We start from the raw sequence: 15247 nt of genomic DNA on the forward strand, positions 1-15247 counted from the left end.
AAAGGAGATTTTGTTTGAGGTAACAAAATAGACAAGATAAAGTGTTTAAAGAATGGATATTGCTAGTAGCTTGAAATATAGCATGATGGATCACACAAATTTGATGCTTCCATATGTTTCTGGGCTTTTCATTGTTGAACATTTCAACATTTATTAATGTTCCTACTTTAAAGTCTGGGTTCTTTGTCTTATTTGGCTGCAATCTTCATTCCTTCTGTGTGGTGAGTCTTTGTGGCTCTGCCATTTGGACAAATAAGTAGAGAAGTTAACTTGAAGACAGAATAATTTAAAAGTAGGACATGTCCATTTCTAGATGATATAGATGAGACATTCACAAAGGTATAGATGGATGAATGGACAGATAATCACCTAATGGTATTCTTGATGTCTTTAAGGCATACTTGCTGCAGTAATGACCTTGTGAGTAAGCCCTATTAAGGCTTTCTAATCAAGTGTAGAGATGTGTAAAGACCAGAAGCACAGAAATGTGCCTTGGGAGAGTTTTTGTCGTCTTCCTCCCCCTCCTCCTCCTCCATCATCAATATTCACCATTTCCTTTCTGTCCAAATACACCCAGTTAGAAGCAGTTAGAAATGTTGAGGAGTAGATGGAAGACTAATGCACACCATATCCTATCCTCATTTCTGAGAGGTAAATATTTATCTGTCCTCTGAGTGGAGAGCTTTTTTTAAAAAAATCCATTCAGTAGGTAAGGCAATTTAAAAAGACTTGGACAATCACTTTCTTAGTTGCGTTCTTTTGATGGTAGAGGTATGTTATCCATGAAGGAACTCATTTTAAAATATAATCCTTTTTTTTCTTTTACAGTAATAATACATATTCACTATAGGAAATTCAGAAAGTTAAAAATATACAAATTTAAAAAAGTCCATAGTTATTTCTGGATGATGGGATTACAATTACATTTGATGTATATCTTTCTAATCTTTTTTCTGTGCATACATATACACATTTACACAGAAATTTTAAGTACTGAGACTGTACTGATGATATTACACTTTATTTTACTTATTGATAATTTTGTCATGAGATATTTTCCATGAAATTAAATGTCTTTCTACAATAGTTTTGGGGACATTGATCACTTATCTTGTGCTATACATTGTAGAAAGCACTCAACATAATTTAATTTCCACAACAACCCTTTGAGGTAGTTAGTGCATTTTGGATTAAGTTATGGGACTTCTAGAAACATAGTAGTTCGTCATAGGGACATAATGCATCAAATCTCAACCCTACCATACCCCATGCCCTCTTTGTGTAGGGTAAGAAATATTTTATAACACTCTTACTCTTTACTTTCTGAAACAAAATATATAGTTAATATGCTTATCTATATACATAATTTTAAAATGTATATAAAGCTCTAATGAAATGTAAACGAGAAACAAGTAGAAGGTACTTTATAATAACAGTGTGTTTTTAAGTACATGAATGCTTATTTACATTAGAAGACAGTGAAATGATCAGATGCTTGATTCTATACATAGAATGGTAGATATATTCGGGCTGCTGCAAATGCAGACTCATACAGGCACACGGGTCATGGTAATACAAATACCAGGATCAGCCTTACCACTGATTTTCCCAAATGGTGAACAACTCTGTTGTTCATAACAATAAGATGTAACATAACAGATATAACAGCACACGATAGTTTTATTCCTGGAAAATCCAGCATGTATTAAAACCACACGAAAAATTATTTTGTGTTTGTATGCAAAGACAGAGTTAGGTTCTAGGTTTTTCACCTGCACAAATGTCCAGTGGGACTTGATATTTATAAAGTGATTGTCTTTCACATTGCAATACATCTAATATCCCTGAGAGCCACCAATGCGCTTCAGTCATTGTGACAGCCAAACGCACTTCCACAAATTTTGAAAACTGCCCATAGACATGTTTGACTTGTTTCTCTTTTTTTTTGCAGCATAAAACACCCTTGAACGTAGAAGTTCTCAAAGCCTTGGTGGGGATACATTTCTGAAAGTTTCTAGGCCTTGTAATTTTCTTGTTAGGTTTGTTCCAAGTATGATATGATATTTGTTCTTATGAAGAGGATCTTTTATTTTATTTATTTTTTTGAATGCAGTCTTTATTTATTTACTTTCTTGTTGAGGAGGAGTTGCCCTAAACTAACATCTGTTGCCAATCTTCCTCTTTTTTTTTTTTTTGCTTGAGGAAAATTAACCCTGAGCTAACATCTGTGCCCGTCTTCCTCTATTTTGTATGTGGGTCACCGCCACAGCATGGCTGACAAGTAGTGTAGGTCCATGCCCAGGATCCAAACACGGGCCACCAAACCTGAGCAGGCCAAGCTTAACCTCTATGCTAGGGGCTGGCCCCTTTTTTATTTTCTGTTCACTATTGCTGATGTGTAGAAAAGCTCCTGATGTTTGTGGGGTTTCTTTATTTGAATACCTTACTGAGCACTCTTATTAGTTCTAATATTTTTTCAGCTGGTTGTCTATGTTTTTTAGCTAGATAATTATATTTTTTGTAAATAATAATCTTGCCTCTTCTTTTTGTTGTATGTCTGCTGTAGGCTTTCAATGGAAATGACAGAAATGATTTGTTTCTTACTAGGAGCGCTGGAGGCCCTCAGAGGTTTTTTTTTTTTTGTCCCTTTTTTGGGTTGAGGGGAAGTGTTGATTATTGAGTGGTTTTTCAGTTTACTTTAATGATCAGATTTGTTTGTTTTTAAGTCAGTTTTAGAAATTTATATTTTTTCATAAAATCCGTCTTATTTTCAAATTTATAAACTTGTGCATTATAATTTTCTTATTTCATAAAATATACTCTCCACACCTATAGTTATACCACTGTTCAAATTCCCAGATTTGTTTGCTTTTACTTTTTTCTTCTTTCTTGCTCAGACTGTTCTTAAATGTAAGACCAATTTTCTTTTAAAAATTTTAACAGGCAACATGATCACAGGATTCAGAATTTTAAACATATATGTATGTATGCAGTACAACATTTCCCCTCCTCCAGTTCCCTGTCTACCCAGGTCGTACTCTTCCTCAAGCCCCCAAACATGTTCCCACAGCTATTGATTTCTTGGGTATTCTTGCAGGGATTCTTTATGCATAAAGTAAAAAATGATACAGTTTATTTTTCTTCCATTTTTCACAAAAGCTAGCATATACCATACTCTGTACACACAGAGTTCCTCATTCGTTTTACAGCTGCAGTATCTTCCATTGTATGGATGTACCGAATGTGTATGTAACCAGTCCCTCATGCGGTACATTGAGTTGTTTCCAAACTTGCCATTGAAACCAGGATGTTCTTTCGTTGTTGATGCCTGGTCAAGGGAACTCCATTAGTTTTTTGGCTGATTGTTGCCAAATTGCCTTCTATAGAAGTTGTAGGTTTTACATTTTGCTAGTAAAGTACAAGAGGGCCCATTTTCCCCAGGGAAGTTATATCAAATTTGTATCAAAAGCAAACAAATTTTCCCTAATCTACCCTTAAGTTTTTAAAAAATTTATTGTGTTCGAGTCATTTATTGAGGTATAATTCACATGCAGTAAATTCACCCTTTTCACTGTACAGTATGCAGTGTAATTGTGATTTGTATGTCTTCTATTATAAGCATGATGTGTTATTTTTATAATCACAAGAAGAGAGATTTTTAAAACCCCAAAATATAATGAATACAACTTCTAAATAAGACTGGTCAATTTGCACATTCTTATTTCTTTCAGCCTCAGCAAATTTCATACTTTGGCAAATTCAGAGCACACAGAGCAATACAAAATGATTTTTTTAAATGTGTTCTTGCCAATTTTGGAGAACCACGGTAAGACAAATTGACTTTCAAGACGGAAAAGCTTAACTGGGAAGATACATTTATTGAATAATTGAAAGGAAGAGGAAATGCATTACCGATTAGCCACAAAAATGCATGATGCCTAATCTGTGCCTCAAGAGACTAAGTGGGGAGTCGAAAAACTGTTTCAGCCCCAGAGTTCTTACCAGCCTAAGAGCTGTCGCCACCTTGTTTATAGGTGGCAGCTTCAGGGTAGTGATGGACTGATGATAGCTTTCAGGTTTAGCTGAAGTGCAGTGTCCCCGCAGCTCTTTGTAGCTTTCCAGACCCTTTGCACTGTCTAGTTGTACTTAAATATTTTAACTGAATCCTGGATTTACCATTACCTGCTGTGTTTTAGGATTTTTGCTTCTCAGGGAACAGCAAAGTTGTAACACAGAGAAAAGGCACTTACGATGGCAGAGTTAGGACTAGAACTCAAGTTATCTGATTTATTAAAGAGCCAAATGACCTCCAGCAAGCAATTGCATTCCTTCACTTCTCTGGGCTTATTCCTCATCTAGTAGGAGAAAGTTAGATAGGGTCCTTCCTACTCACAGGATGGTCCACGCACCAGCATCACCTGCCCCAGAAAGGCAGACTCTAGAGCCCCACCCCAGAGCCACTGAGTCCGAATCTGCATTTTAATCAGATCCTGGGGCGATTGGTATGCACATTCAAGTTTGAGAAGTGCCGGGATGGTCTCCCAGATTCTGGTGCTTGTTCCACAGTCCTGTTGTTCTAGGTTCTCTCAGTCGATCATCACAGACAGTTCACAGATAGTTCCGTACAAATTTGGGAGAAGAAGAGAGGTTTTGGTCTTCCCTGTACCTCGTTGATTGTCAGCACTGGTGGTGACTCCACAGTGGGCACCGCTCCTACTGTAGCTGTTCGGGTTGATGCTGAGACAGTGGGGCAACAGAGGAGACGTGAGAGCCAACTCCATTTGCCTTTACAGACCGTCGGGAGGCCAGCCCAAGCCTGTACAATGCCTCCTGCAAACTTGGCTGTGTTGTCCAAATTCTAGAGGCTCATTAAATAAAGAACAAGGAGATAAATATGGTCAGGCTAGATATATGAAGCATTTATCTATTTCTAAAGTGCTTCCTACCAGATAAGAACATTTAAATGATATACTCTGGGTGGTGTCCTTTGGAAAAGGAAACTTTCTTCTATGTCAGAGAGAAACTTTGTCTGGACATTGATGTTTGGAGGGAGATCATGAATTTGAATTAAACTTAACAAGACAGGAAATATTTATATATTTATTCTTCACCATCCCAGTGCAGAGAGAACAGCACAAAGGACAGAAATGTATTCCTGCCATTGTCCAAGCGGAGTGACCCTAAATTAGCCATCAGAGTGGGAAGAATCCCTGCTGATGCCCATTGACCTTCTCACTGAGGAAACTCTCTTGTCTTTTGTGCTGTTAGGATTTCTGGGGTGCTGGTGCTGTCTGCCCCAGACCTAACTAACCAGCCTGCATTGTGTGGAGCCTGTGGTTTTCACAGGCTTGCCGTAATTGCTTGCTCTTGTTCTTGCTTGCCCTGGCAAATCTTGTGAAAATGGTAGAAAAAGCAGTGAAAGACAAGCAGAACCAGAACCCCTAGATATGGGTGTCTGCAGATAAAGGGTCTTCCTTCATGATTTTGGAGCTCTTCTTCTGGCTGAATGAAGTCTAGCCACGTCAAGAATCTTGATGTTCCCTCTCAGCCCTCAAGTGAGAAGCTCAAGTTTTGGGAATTTATAAAATTTCAGCTTATCATATGCAAAAAGTCTTCCTAGAAAGGTTCTGAAGACAGCACTGGAGAGAAATATGTGAGTAGGATGTCAGAAGTCTAGAGTTACTTCTCTGGATGCTTTATCCGTTCACGCCTGAAACACGTGATGCAGGCTTCTCTGCATTGGGTCCGTGTAATTGTTCACGCTGGTCTGGGGAACTTGAAGATAGCGAAGTTCATAGCAGCTGAAAACGTGCTTCGTTTTAAATCCACAGTTTGTTTCTGCTTTTGTGCATCTTATGTGTTTGATCTGTTTTACCAAAAGAACATTGAAAATAATGGATTGCTTTGATGCATATTCTAAGGAAGCAAAATGACAAGTGCGTATACTCAAGAGTGTACCAACAGAGTTAATAGGACCAGTGAGAATACCACGCCTTTTTCACCCGTACATATACACACACAGAGTGAGATTGAAAGAGAAAATTCATGCCCAAAATGGTTCATTTAGGAATGCCTGAAACACACACTCATTTCAGAGAATATTGTAATCTAGTCTTTTCCTATTTCCAAACTATGTAATAACAAGAAAAGGATGGATTTTTTAGCACAAAAATGTGGGAAAGCTAATTTTTCCCCCAGATGTATACTAAAGCACTTACTTATAAATAGGGCAATTTCTTTGTATTTAATGCCATATTTGTCTTTCATTATTCTGTTGGAGGATTTTGTGGAATTTGACTTAATGGGGTAATCAAATAACCACTACACTATATGTGGCATAGATCTTTTGACCTTTGGAGGAAAGTGTATCTTTTAAATTCATAAGAGCATCTATTTTCTATATTTCTTTCGTGATTGTAGACTTGTACTTAAATCTTACATCCAGGCCTGGTCTCAGCGTGCGGCATCACACCCCGTGTCCTCACTTGGGTGAGGGCTCCTCCAGGGGTCCGGGGGATGCTTTAAAAGCTCTAGCATGAGTGGTTGACAGTAAATTTGATTGAAATCGATGTTTGCACCTTTGATCTCAGATGTGGCTGGGATCACTTGGTGAGCTTTGGGAGGCCTGATGTTTGACCGGAAGTTTAGCACTGGCCAAACAAAAAATTATTTCCCCGAATGTCAAGTGTGTCTCATCAGTCAAGATGGAAAGTGGGGCGGAGACAAGGCCAAGAAGAAACATCTGTGTGTGGTTAAATAACATTGCCTTCATTTGCTATTGAAAACACTTCTCTCTTGTATATTCAAGAACTGTATTTGTTTTAAAAGGGAAAAATCAACTTGTCGGCTATTGTTTCTTAATTTTGCTCCATAAAAGTCTTTGTCAAGATTAAGGAAAACGTTCATTTTCAGACTCCGGTGGCCTGGGCTGCTTTCTGGAATGCAGCCTCCTCTGGCTCGTTGGCCTTTCTCCACCCAGGGGCGTGGCTGCTTGAGGGGCAGAGGTTACTCCTCCATCTTTCCCGTCTCCCACTGGCCCCGTTCACAGTGTGCTCATGCCCGCGTGAAGTAAAGACAGGACAAGAGCCAGGACGTGGTACTGGGCCATGTGTGTCACTGGACTGTATGATCTGGCCTTGGAGTTTGCTTTCCACTCCTTATTTCATTTCACACTCACGTGTCATTGCCTGTGGTTTTGTCTTTGCTCTCCCCCATACAGATCCGGAGTTAGGTGTTGGCACGCTACCCGAACATGACAGCCAGGATGCAGGGCCGATTGTCCCCAAGATATCCGGTCTAGAGAGAAGCCAGGAGAAGAGCCAGGACTGTTGCAAAGAGCCGATCTTTGAGCCCGTGGTGCTTAAAGACCCCTGCCCTCAGGTCCCACAGTCATTCCCCCAGCCCCAGGTGGAGCCCCAGCCTCGAGCTCCTTCTCCGGACCCTGACTTGGTGCAACGCACAGAGGCCCCGCCTCAGCCCCCACGTCCAAGCACACAGCCGTCACAGGCGCCCCCAGAAGCCCAGCTTCAGCCTGCCCCGCAGCCTCAGGTACAGAGGCCACCCAGGCCACAGTCCCCCACCCACCTGCTCCATCAGAGTCTCCCGCCTGTGCAGGCCCACCCCTCGTCTCAGAGCCTCTCCCAGCCATTGTCAGCCTACAACAGCAGTAGCTTAAGCCTCAACAGTTTAAGGTGAGCCAACCTGTTCTTTTTTTGCCTGACTATTGTCATCTTCTTTGGGACAGGCTGGTAGTAGTGGGTAAGGGATTCCAAGGACTGGAGTTTCCTTGTTGAAAACATTGTCATTGTGGTGTTCGTGAAGCAGAGACTAGAAGGCAGAGAAAGGGCTGTCAGGTGAGACGTGGGTCTCTTGGGAGAGGACAGGTTGGGTTCGGTTGTGTAGTGAGGACATGGTAAGGAACTAAAATATCTAGAGAGACTCCTGAGAGAGTGAAGGCAAGAAGCAGAAGAATGCTTAAGGAACAGGGAGTTGAGGATGCCGTGCCCAGGTGCCCCACCAGGGGGGAGAGGCAGGGACTGGGAACCTGAGGTCCATCAGAGATCTCTGAATGTTAAGAGAGTCTTAGAAGGGAGGCTCTTTGCCTCTGAGGGAGGGCGTTTTGAAGAAGCTGCATCTTCCTGCAACTTCAGAGGCAAGAAGATTGGGACCAAGGAGTATTCTGGTTTGAGGTGTTTTCATTGTGATTTACTGCCTCCAAGGTGGGTCAGAGAGGTAGAGAAGAAACAAGCTGGGTTTAGAGAAGGAAAGAAGTTCCTTCTCGAGATCCAGGCGCTCTTCTGTCTTGTCTTTACAAACTACAAAGGGAACTTTAAAAAGCAGCCCAAAGGAGAACTGCAGAGGAAAGGGAGACAGAGCCCGGGCAGGGCCACACCTCTCTTACCTCCTGGCCCTTTGTCTTTGCTGTTTTCCTTGTGACAACCTGGTGACTGTGGTGGTTCAGGGCCTTGCTTTTCCTCTCTGTGACGAGGAAGGAAAGTGCCTTAGTCGGGCCAGGCTCGCTTGTCTTCTGCCCCGAGGCCATTTCTGTGGCCTCCAGACCATAGAGGTGATGGGAACCCCAGCTTCCTGCTTCATCTCTGTGCTTCTTCCCTGAAGAGGTAGTAGGCAGATAGGGTGCACGCGGATCGTTGTTCTCGTTCCTTTTTGTTAATTTTATTGCTTTATAGGAAATGTGGCTAGTGGAGGATGGGAAGGCATGGAACTTTCTAGGGGCAGAGAGGAGAATCTGGCCGCAGAGGGGAGAGCGGCCCTGGGTTTTCAGCAGAGTTAGCTGCCTGGACCCTGAGATGCGCGGTGGCTCTGGAGCAGCAGTTTCTGCTGTGCCGTGTCTGCAGGAGTGACGGGAAGTTCAGAGGAGCTGGGATTCCAGCAGATGCTCCTGTGTGCACAGGGGAGGATCTGTAGAGAGCAGGAGCCGGAGGAAAAGCATTGAATGGCTTTTGGGCAGGGAGATGGGATTTTTTTAAGAAAGTAAATTGCTTACCTCTTTTTCTTTCTTTGTTTCTTTTTTTTTTTGGGGGGGGTTGTTACTCCAACAGCAGTAGCAGAAGCAGCACTCCAGCGAAGACTCAACCCGCCCCTCCTCACATCTCCCACCACCCCTCGGCCTCCCCATTCCCCCTCTCACTGCCCAACCACAGCCCCCTGCACAGCTTCACGCCCACCCTCCAGCCTCCCGCACACTCACATCACCCCAATATGTTTGCCCCTCCCACTGCTTTGCCTCCTCCACCACCTCTGACATCAGGGAGTCTGCAGGTCCCCGGACACCCGGCCGGGAGCACTTACTCAGGTAGGATGGAGGAGCTGGCCTTGCTTCCCCATGCTCCCACCTCCCTTGCTAGTGGCCTTACCTGCTGTCTCTTGTCCCTGATTGCTAGGTTTTAGCAATCGATTTTCTGCTTTATTGTATGTATTTTTGTAATCTTCCTCCAATCCTTTGTGGGCTGACGTTCAGCAAAATTATGTACCAACACCCATACCAGCCTAGCACAACCTGGGTGAATCGGATACTGCGAGAGAGAACCGGTTTGTTTGAAGTCATGAGGCATTTCCAACTCAGTTCACCCACAGAGTGGTAAAACACAGATTTGTGTGCCCTGTTGCCTAGGCTCCCATTCGATGACAAAAACTTCCAGGCCCAAGTCTGTTTCATTCCAGGATCTTAAATTGCATCCTGGTTTAAGGGGTTTGTTTTAGTTGAATAGGACCTTCTACCTTCTTGGGAGGCAAAGATGCACTTTTTATGGCAATATATCCCAGAATATTAAGGGCGGATATAGTGTTAGCTGTTGGGTCCTTTTCTCCTCACCTGTATTAATCAGGCCAAGTGTGCCAATTTTGGGTCCATTGTAGCCATGTTATACCACTAACACAGAGAGCTGTAAAGCAGAGATTTACCCTTGAAGAGGGCATGAGAGCTCTGCCATGTTAACGGCTGATATCGATTAGTATGCCAGTCCCTGTTCTTAAGCGCTTAAATATGTTAATTCCTTTAACCCTCAAAATAAACCGACAACATAAGCAATATTACTGTCCCCATATGATAGATGAGGAAACTGAGACACAGTTGGGTGATTTGCCATGCCCAGGGTCACTCAGCTGGCAGTGACAGAGCTGAAAATGGACGTCTGGCCATTCAGCCTGGAGTTTGTCAGCGCACCAGACTGAGAGACCACCTGTCCCTAGAAGCCGAGAGGCTGGACAGAGAACAGAATTAGATTGTGACTGGGCCTTCATATCTTCTGTCTCCTTGGTTGTCCCCTTCCATGTAAGGGCCCGTTCCCTTCTCTCCCCCTCAGAGCCCCATCTCTTGTGCCCTCGGCCCTGTGTCCCTCTGTAGTAAGGTGCTTGGATGTCCTGTTCTGAAGGAAATTACTATTAAAAGAAGAGGTGTCATCCTCTCCCTTTTCTTCTTTTCCAGAGCAAGACATCCTGCGACAGGAACTGAATACACGTTTTTTGGCCTCTCAGAGTGCTGACCGTGGGGCTTCCCTGGGCCCTCCGCCCTACCTGCGGACCGAGTTCCACCAGCACCAGCACCAGCACCAGCACACACACCAGCACACGCACCAGCACACCTTCACGCCGTTTCCCCACGCCATCCCCCCCACCGCCATCATGCCGACGCCAGCACCTCCCATGGTGCGTACCCCAGGCAGAAATGTGAGGATAAGTAGAGCACGACTCTTTTTTTATGCAGCACGGTGGGGTTGGGATGGACAGTTGGGGCTCAGGAGATTGGATGGGGAGTGATAGCCATTTTAGGGGCTCCTTTGGCCTTGTCCATCTTTCTGGAGAGAAGGGAATGGGCCCTGCTCCTGGCAGCACTAACCTGGGGCCTAAAGTAGAAACTTTTTTCTAGACAGTTATATCTAGCACTGTGGGTGGGTTTTATTCTAGATGCCCTCAAAACGGTCACCTCTACTGTTAGTAGTTAACTTTTTAAAGGGTAATTTTGTTGTCTTGAGCATCTTGGGGGCTGCCACCAGATATACAAATGTATCTGTCAGTGCTTTGCACCAAGTGCTAGCAAATAAGTGCTCACAGAATGTTGGGAGTCAAGAAGAGGGCCGAGGAGGGCACAGAGCTGTCAGGAGACTGGGACTACATCGGGTACCCCCTGCTCTTTCAGACGGCTTCCCTAACTGACTTTGTTGGAGGCGTTATATTTCTTGTGTTTCATAAGACAGTGTCCCAGTCTGGTATTATGCTGTCAGCAAGTGGTCAGGGAGTGACGCGTCCTGCATGGTCAGAATTTGGCCTTGTGGTGAGAGGTACCACTGGTGATGACGTGGTCTTGGTCTTGCTGGGGGCTAGCACCTGCTGGGAGAACTAGTTAGGATTTTTTTTTTAATTTAAGAACTGTAATGAATAGCGTGATATTAGCATGCTAAATATTCTGAGATAGAGCCCTGAACTAGAGTGTTTTAATTATTAATTTTTAATATTTAAGGAAATCGTGGATTTTAAGGCAATTAATATATTAGGCATTGTGAGAAGAAATTTGAATTCCATGATTTTAAGAGGCATTCCCTTCACCAAACTTTGCATCCTCTGCTCCCTCCCCCTTCCCCATTTTATTCTACTTAATTTTTAAAAATTTATATATTAAAGTTTATTTTATAAATATTATTTAGCAGAATATTGGAGATGAGGCCTTGGGACCAAAAATTTTTCTTATAACAAATCCTGTGTCTTTTTTCTGGATGAAGTATACTTCTCAACAGTTAAGTTTTTAAGGGCCTATTATTTGGGGAAGAGTTTATGCCAGCCTGAGTGAGCTATTCTACAAATAAATTAAATGTAATTAAGGGGAGTTCCAGGGCCAGGAGGATGACATTATTTAGAGGAAACAAGGGTAACTCTTTTCTGCTCAAAACAGAGGTGTTAAGACCTGGCCCAAATTGCTTTGTATTTGGGTGTAATACATTTCAGAAGACAACTGAATCTACAGTTCTTCTCCCGAAGTGAAGATGACAGTGGAAGGAATTCTCTGGATAAATCAGACCAAATGTTCACTTCTCTCTGATTTATCTGTATAATTGCCTCTTTTCTCTAGTTTGGATGTTTGGTTTTGTGCCAATCTCTAAATATAGCCTGGAAAGAAAGACACTATGGTGTGGCCGGGACCTAAATGCACTGTACAGGTTTTCACTGTGTTTTTCCATTTCTGTGGGTTTCTTGTCAAGAGTGTCTCAGGAGCTCAGGATGTTTTCGTAGACGATGAGGTTATGGAGTCTGGTGACAGCACAGTGACAGAGAAGCTTGTTTAGGGCTATCTCCACTGAAGCAGTGAACAGAAATGTAGATTCTCTAAGTAACTAGCTTTTGCTTTGATCCCTTTACAGTTTGACAAATACCCTACAAAAGTTGACCCATTCTACCGGCACAGTGTGAGTCTTGTTACCATGCTACACGTTTCATGTAACTGCTTGTCCATTTATGCACTCTTGCCACAGATCAGTAAATGACTAGCAGCCTTCCTTAATCATCTTTGCAAGAATTCACATGCTCCTCGTCACTTTGGATGCTTGCTTTGTGACATTTGCTTTTGGTAAAGATGCAGTATCATCTTCTGAATCAAAAGATCATACGCACTCCTAAGACTTTAAAGCAAAGGTGAACTCCCTGGAAGCCAGGCATCTGTCCTGCAAAGTGGGGTGTCTGCAGGGGAATCTTTATAGGAGAATCTTTCAGGAGACTCTGAAATCATAGGATTTCAGTCATTGATTGAAATGTCGTTAACACAGAATTCCTGCAATTCAACTTGAATTATTTCCTCCAAATAGAAATCTTATCTTTTTGACTCAAAACTCTTCAAAAAGCAGATTTTTATTTCCTCTAGACTAAATGTAGACCACTTTTCCACATGGCCAGTATTGGTCTTCTGAGCTTATTACAACTGAAAATACAAACGTCATTTAAATAAAAGAAGGTCTTAAAATCAAAATGTATAATTTTTTTTCTCTTTAAATTCATTCTTCTTTATTTTAAAAAAATACTTGTTTTATGCAATTTTCAAAGTACGTTCTGGAACTTAAATTGGTACCAACCTACGTTAGATGTATATGTAACACAAGGGCTTCTTTTTATACAAAGACCTTGAACATCTTATCATGATATTTTGATTATGGAGTGACTACTGCATCATTTTTACCTGAAATTTTGCAAGTTTCTTTGCTCAATGGTTTATTTATATTTTTTAAATGAGACCAGAAAGAAGGAAGATTAATAATTGCTTGTAACTATGTTAATGCACCGTACTCAACTCGCCTAGCTTTGGTTTTTGGATAGTGTTAACTTATTATTTGAGTAGAAGTGCTACTTGAGAGATCGGCAAAGCCTGTGAATTCATTCATACTTTGAACCAGATCATTAGACACTGTATTAGTCCTGGGTATAGCTGAGAAGTCAAGACTAGAAAATATTAGAAATCAATTAAGAATTACTGACTAGAGACTTTCAGAAATAACATGAGGAAGGCCTCTTCAGAAAGGAATGAGGAAAGTGTATTTGAGTGCCTGGGCTCCCACACTGTTCCAGCATTGTTCTGCTCAGGGCTGTGACACAAAAGATTTTTTTAAATGGACATGCAAAATACAGGAGACCTGTGGGTTTCCTCTTTGGGTCTGCCCCATGAATGGTGCCATCCTTAATAATCATCAGATTTCTGCCCTTTTTCTATACTTGCTGATTTAAATTAGGGACCAGCTAACAAAATCATTCTTAGGGAGAGTTTAGCATGCTCAACAGGTGACTCAGATTTACTTCCTAGGACCAAATACACTGCCTTTTTCTATGCACATTCTGCTGAGAGTCCTAGATTTCAGATGGAGAGTAAGCCTGGAGGCCTGAATTTTGGGAAGGTTTATATTTTGTTACCTGGGTACTTCACAATTTTAGTCAAGGGGGAATAGTCAGCTATATTTTAAGAGGGTCAGTAATGGACTAAAGCAGAAGGAAAATGGTGAGAATATCCAATATTTTATTGAAAACATTAAAGGAAAAATACCCACCTGGAGGCAGAGAAATAGAAATTTGAGTGTGTTTTAGGGTGGCATGTATTTAATTACTCTGCTTTATACAGTGAACTGTGGGAGAGTTACTTCGTATTATTAGTTATAGCAGATAATATACGAAGTACCTAGTCTCCCCTGCTTTGGGGATTAGGACGTTATAAGAGGAATTAAGATGCAATGCACTCAAGTGTCTAAACCACAATTTTAGACTTAAAAGTATTTTTAAATGAGGGCACTTGGCTTGCAATCACTGTTTAAGTGGATTTAGTTCAATATCAATTAGTCTGAAAAACTTTGCTGCAGCATTGAAGGGAATAAAATGAAATGAAGACCCACAGAAAAAGTACGTGCTCTGACAACAGACAGGATTGTGAAATGTGAATTTGTCATTACCTAGAAATAGCTAACGTAAATGCATTATTAGAAAGAGCTTGAATTATTGTTGTATTTTTGACATATGCAACCATAGGGGTGGGGTGTTAGTTAAATATGTGTATGGTGGTTTGCTTAAAGTCAGTGGAACCAGAGCAATAGAATCTCAGAAACACTAAATTTTTAGAAGGAGGAAAAGATGTCTGCACTGTCTTCAGTATTGCTATACATTTCTTTCCTCCATTGTGTCCTCTGTAAACTGTTAATTCAAGCACATTCGTATTCTTAATTCAGAATCATTCTTCTCTCTTCACTGAGTGCTCAGACTTCCATGTCAAGGGCTTGGCTTGAGTGGCCTTCTGCAAGCTTGTCCATCTTACTGGAACCGGGTAGCTCTGTTGAAAGTATACACCGAGTCATTTGACCCTTTGTCAAATATTTGTCATCATTTTAGATGAGACAATTAAATTGCCCTCTGGAACTGCCACTTCTAGAACAACCTAATGAAGCAAGGACTGTGAATATTTTCGCATTTCCTCAAACTATTAAAAATCTAAAAGTACTAATTGAGTTTTAATGGTATAAAATCCTGGAGCTCATAAAGACTTGCTTCTTTTCTTCCTTTCTTTTTTTCTTTTTGTTTTTTTCTTTTTCCAATTAACTTGTAATTTTATGGGCATCTTATTTGGCTCAGCACCCCTCCTGTTTTTTGATATGCATTAAAATCTCCAACCATTTAGGACTTCTATCCGATTTAACAATTAATAATTAGAAAAGCTCCCTGTCTAATGATGTTCTCATCTGGGACATCATTTTTTGGCTGATTGATTCTG

General features: G+C 41.6%; 1 protein-coding gene across 7 annotated transcripts in view; it reads left to right on the plus strand.

Annotated features, from left to right (window-relative positions):
* The window catches only part of AUTS2 (activator of transcription and developmental regulator AUTS2), a 1110481-nt gene that overhangs the window by 1074070 nt on the left and 21164 nt on the right, over nt 1-15247 (plus strand). For 2 of the 7 annotated variants that reach the window (XM_058569469.1, XM_058569474.1), the window contains 4 exons: nt 7220-7691; nt 9060-9313; nt 10445-10686; nt 12372-12416. In XM_058569469.1, coding sequence (XP_058425452.1) covers nt 7220-7691; nt 9060-9313; nt 10445-10686; nt 12372-12416 — 1013 coding nt within the window. The remainder of the gene's footprint in view (nt 1-7219; nt 7692-9059; nt 9314-10444; nt 10687-12371; nt 12417-15247) is intronic. The other 5 variants (XM_058569470.1, XM_058569471.1, XM_058569472.1 and 2 more) reach the window with 5 other exon arrangements.

The sequence above is a fragment of the Diceros bicornis genome, chromosome 26, assembly GCF_020826845.1.
Source record: "Diceros bicornis minor isolate mBicDic1 chromosome 26, mDicBic1.mat.cur, whole genome shotgun sequence".
Classification (NCBI taxonomy): Eukaryota; Metazoa; Chordata; class Mammalia; order Perissodactyla; family Rhinocerotidae; genus Diceros; species Diceros bicornis.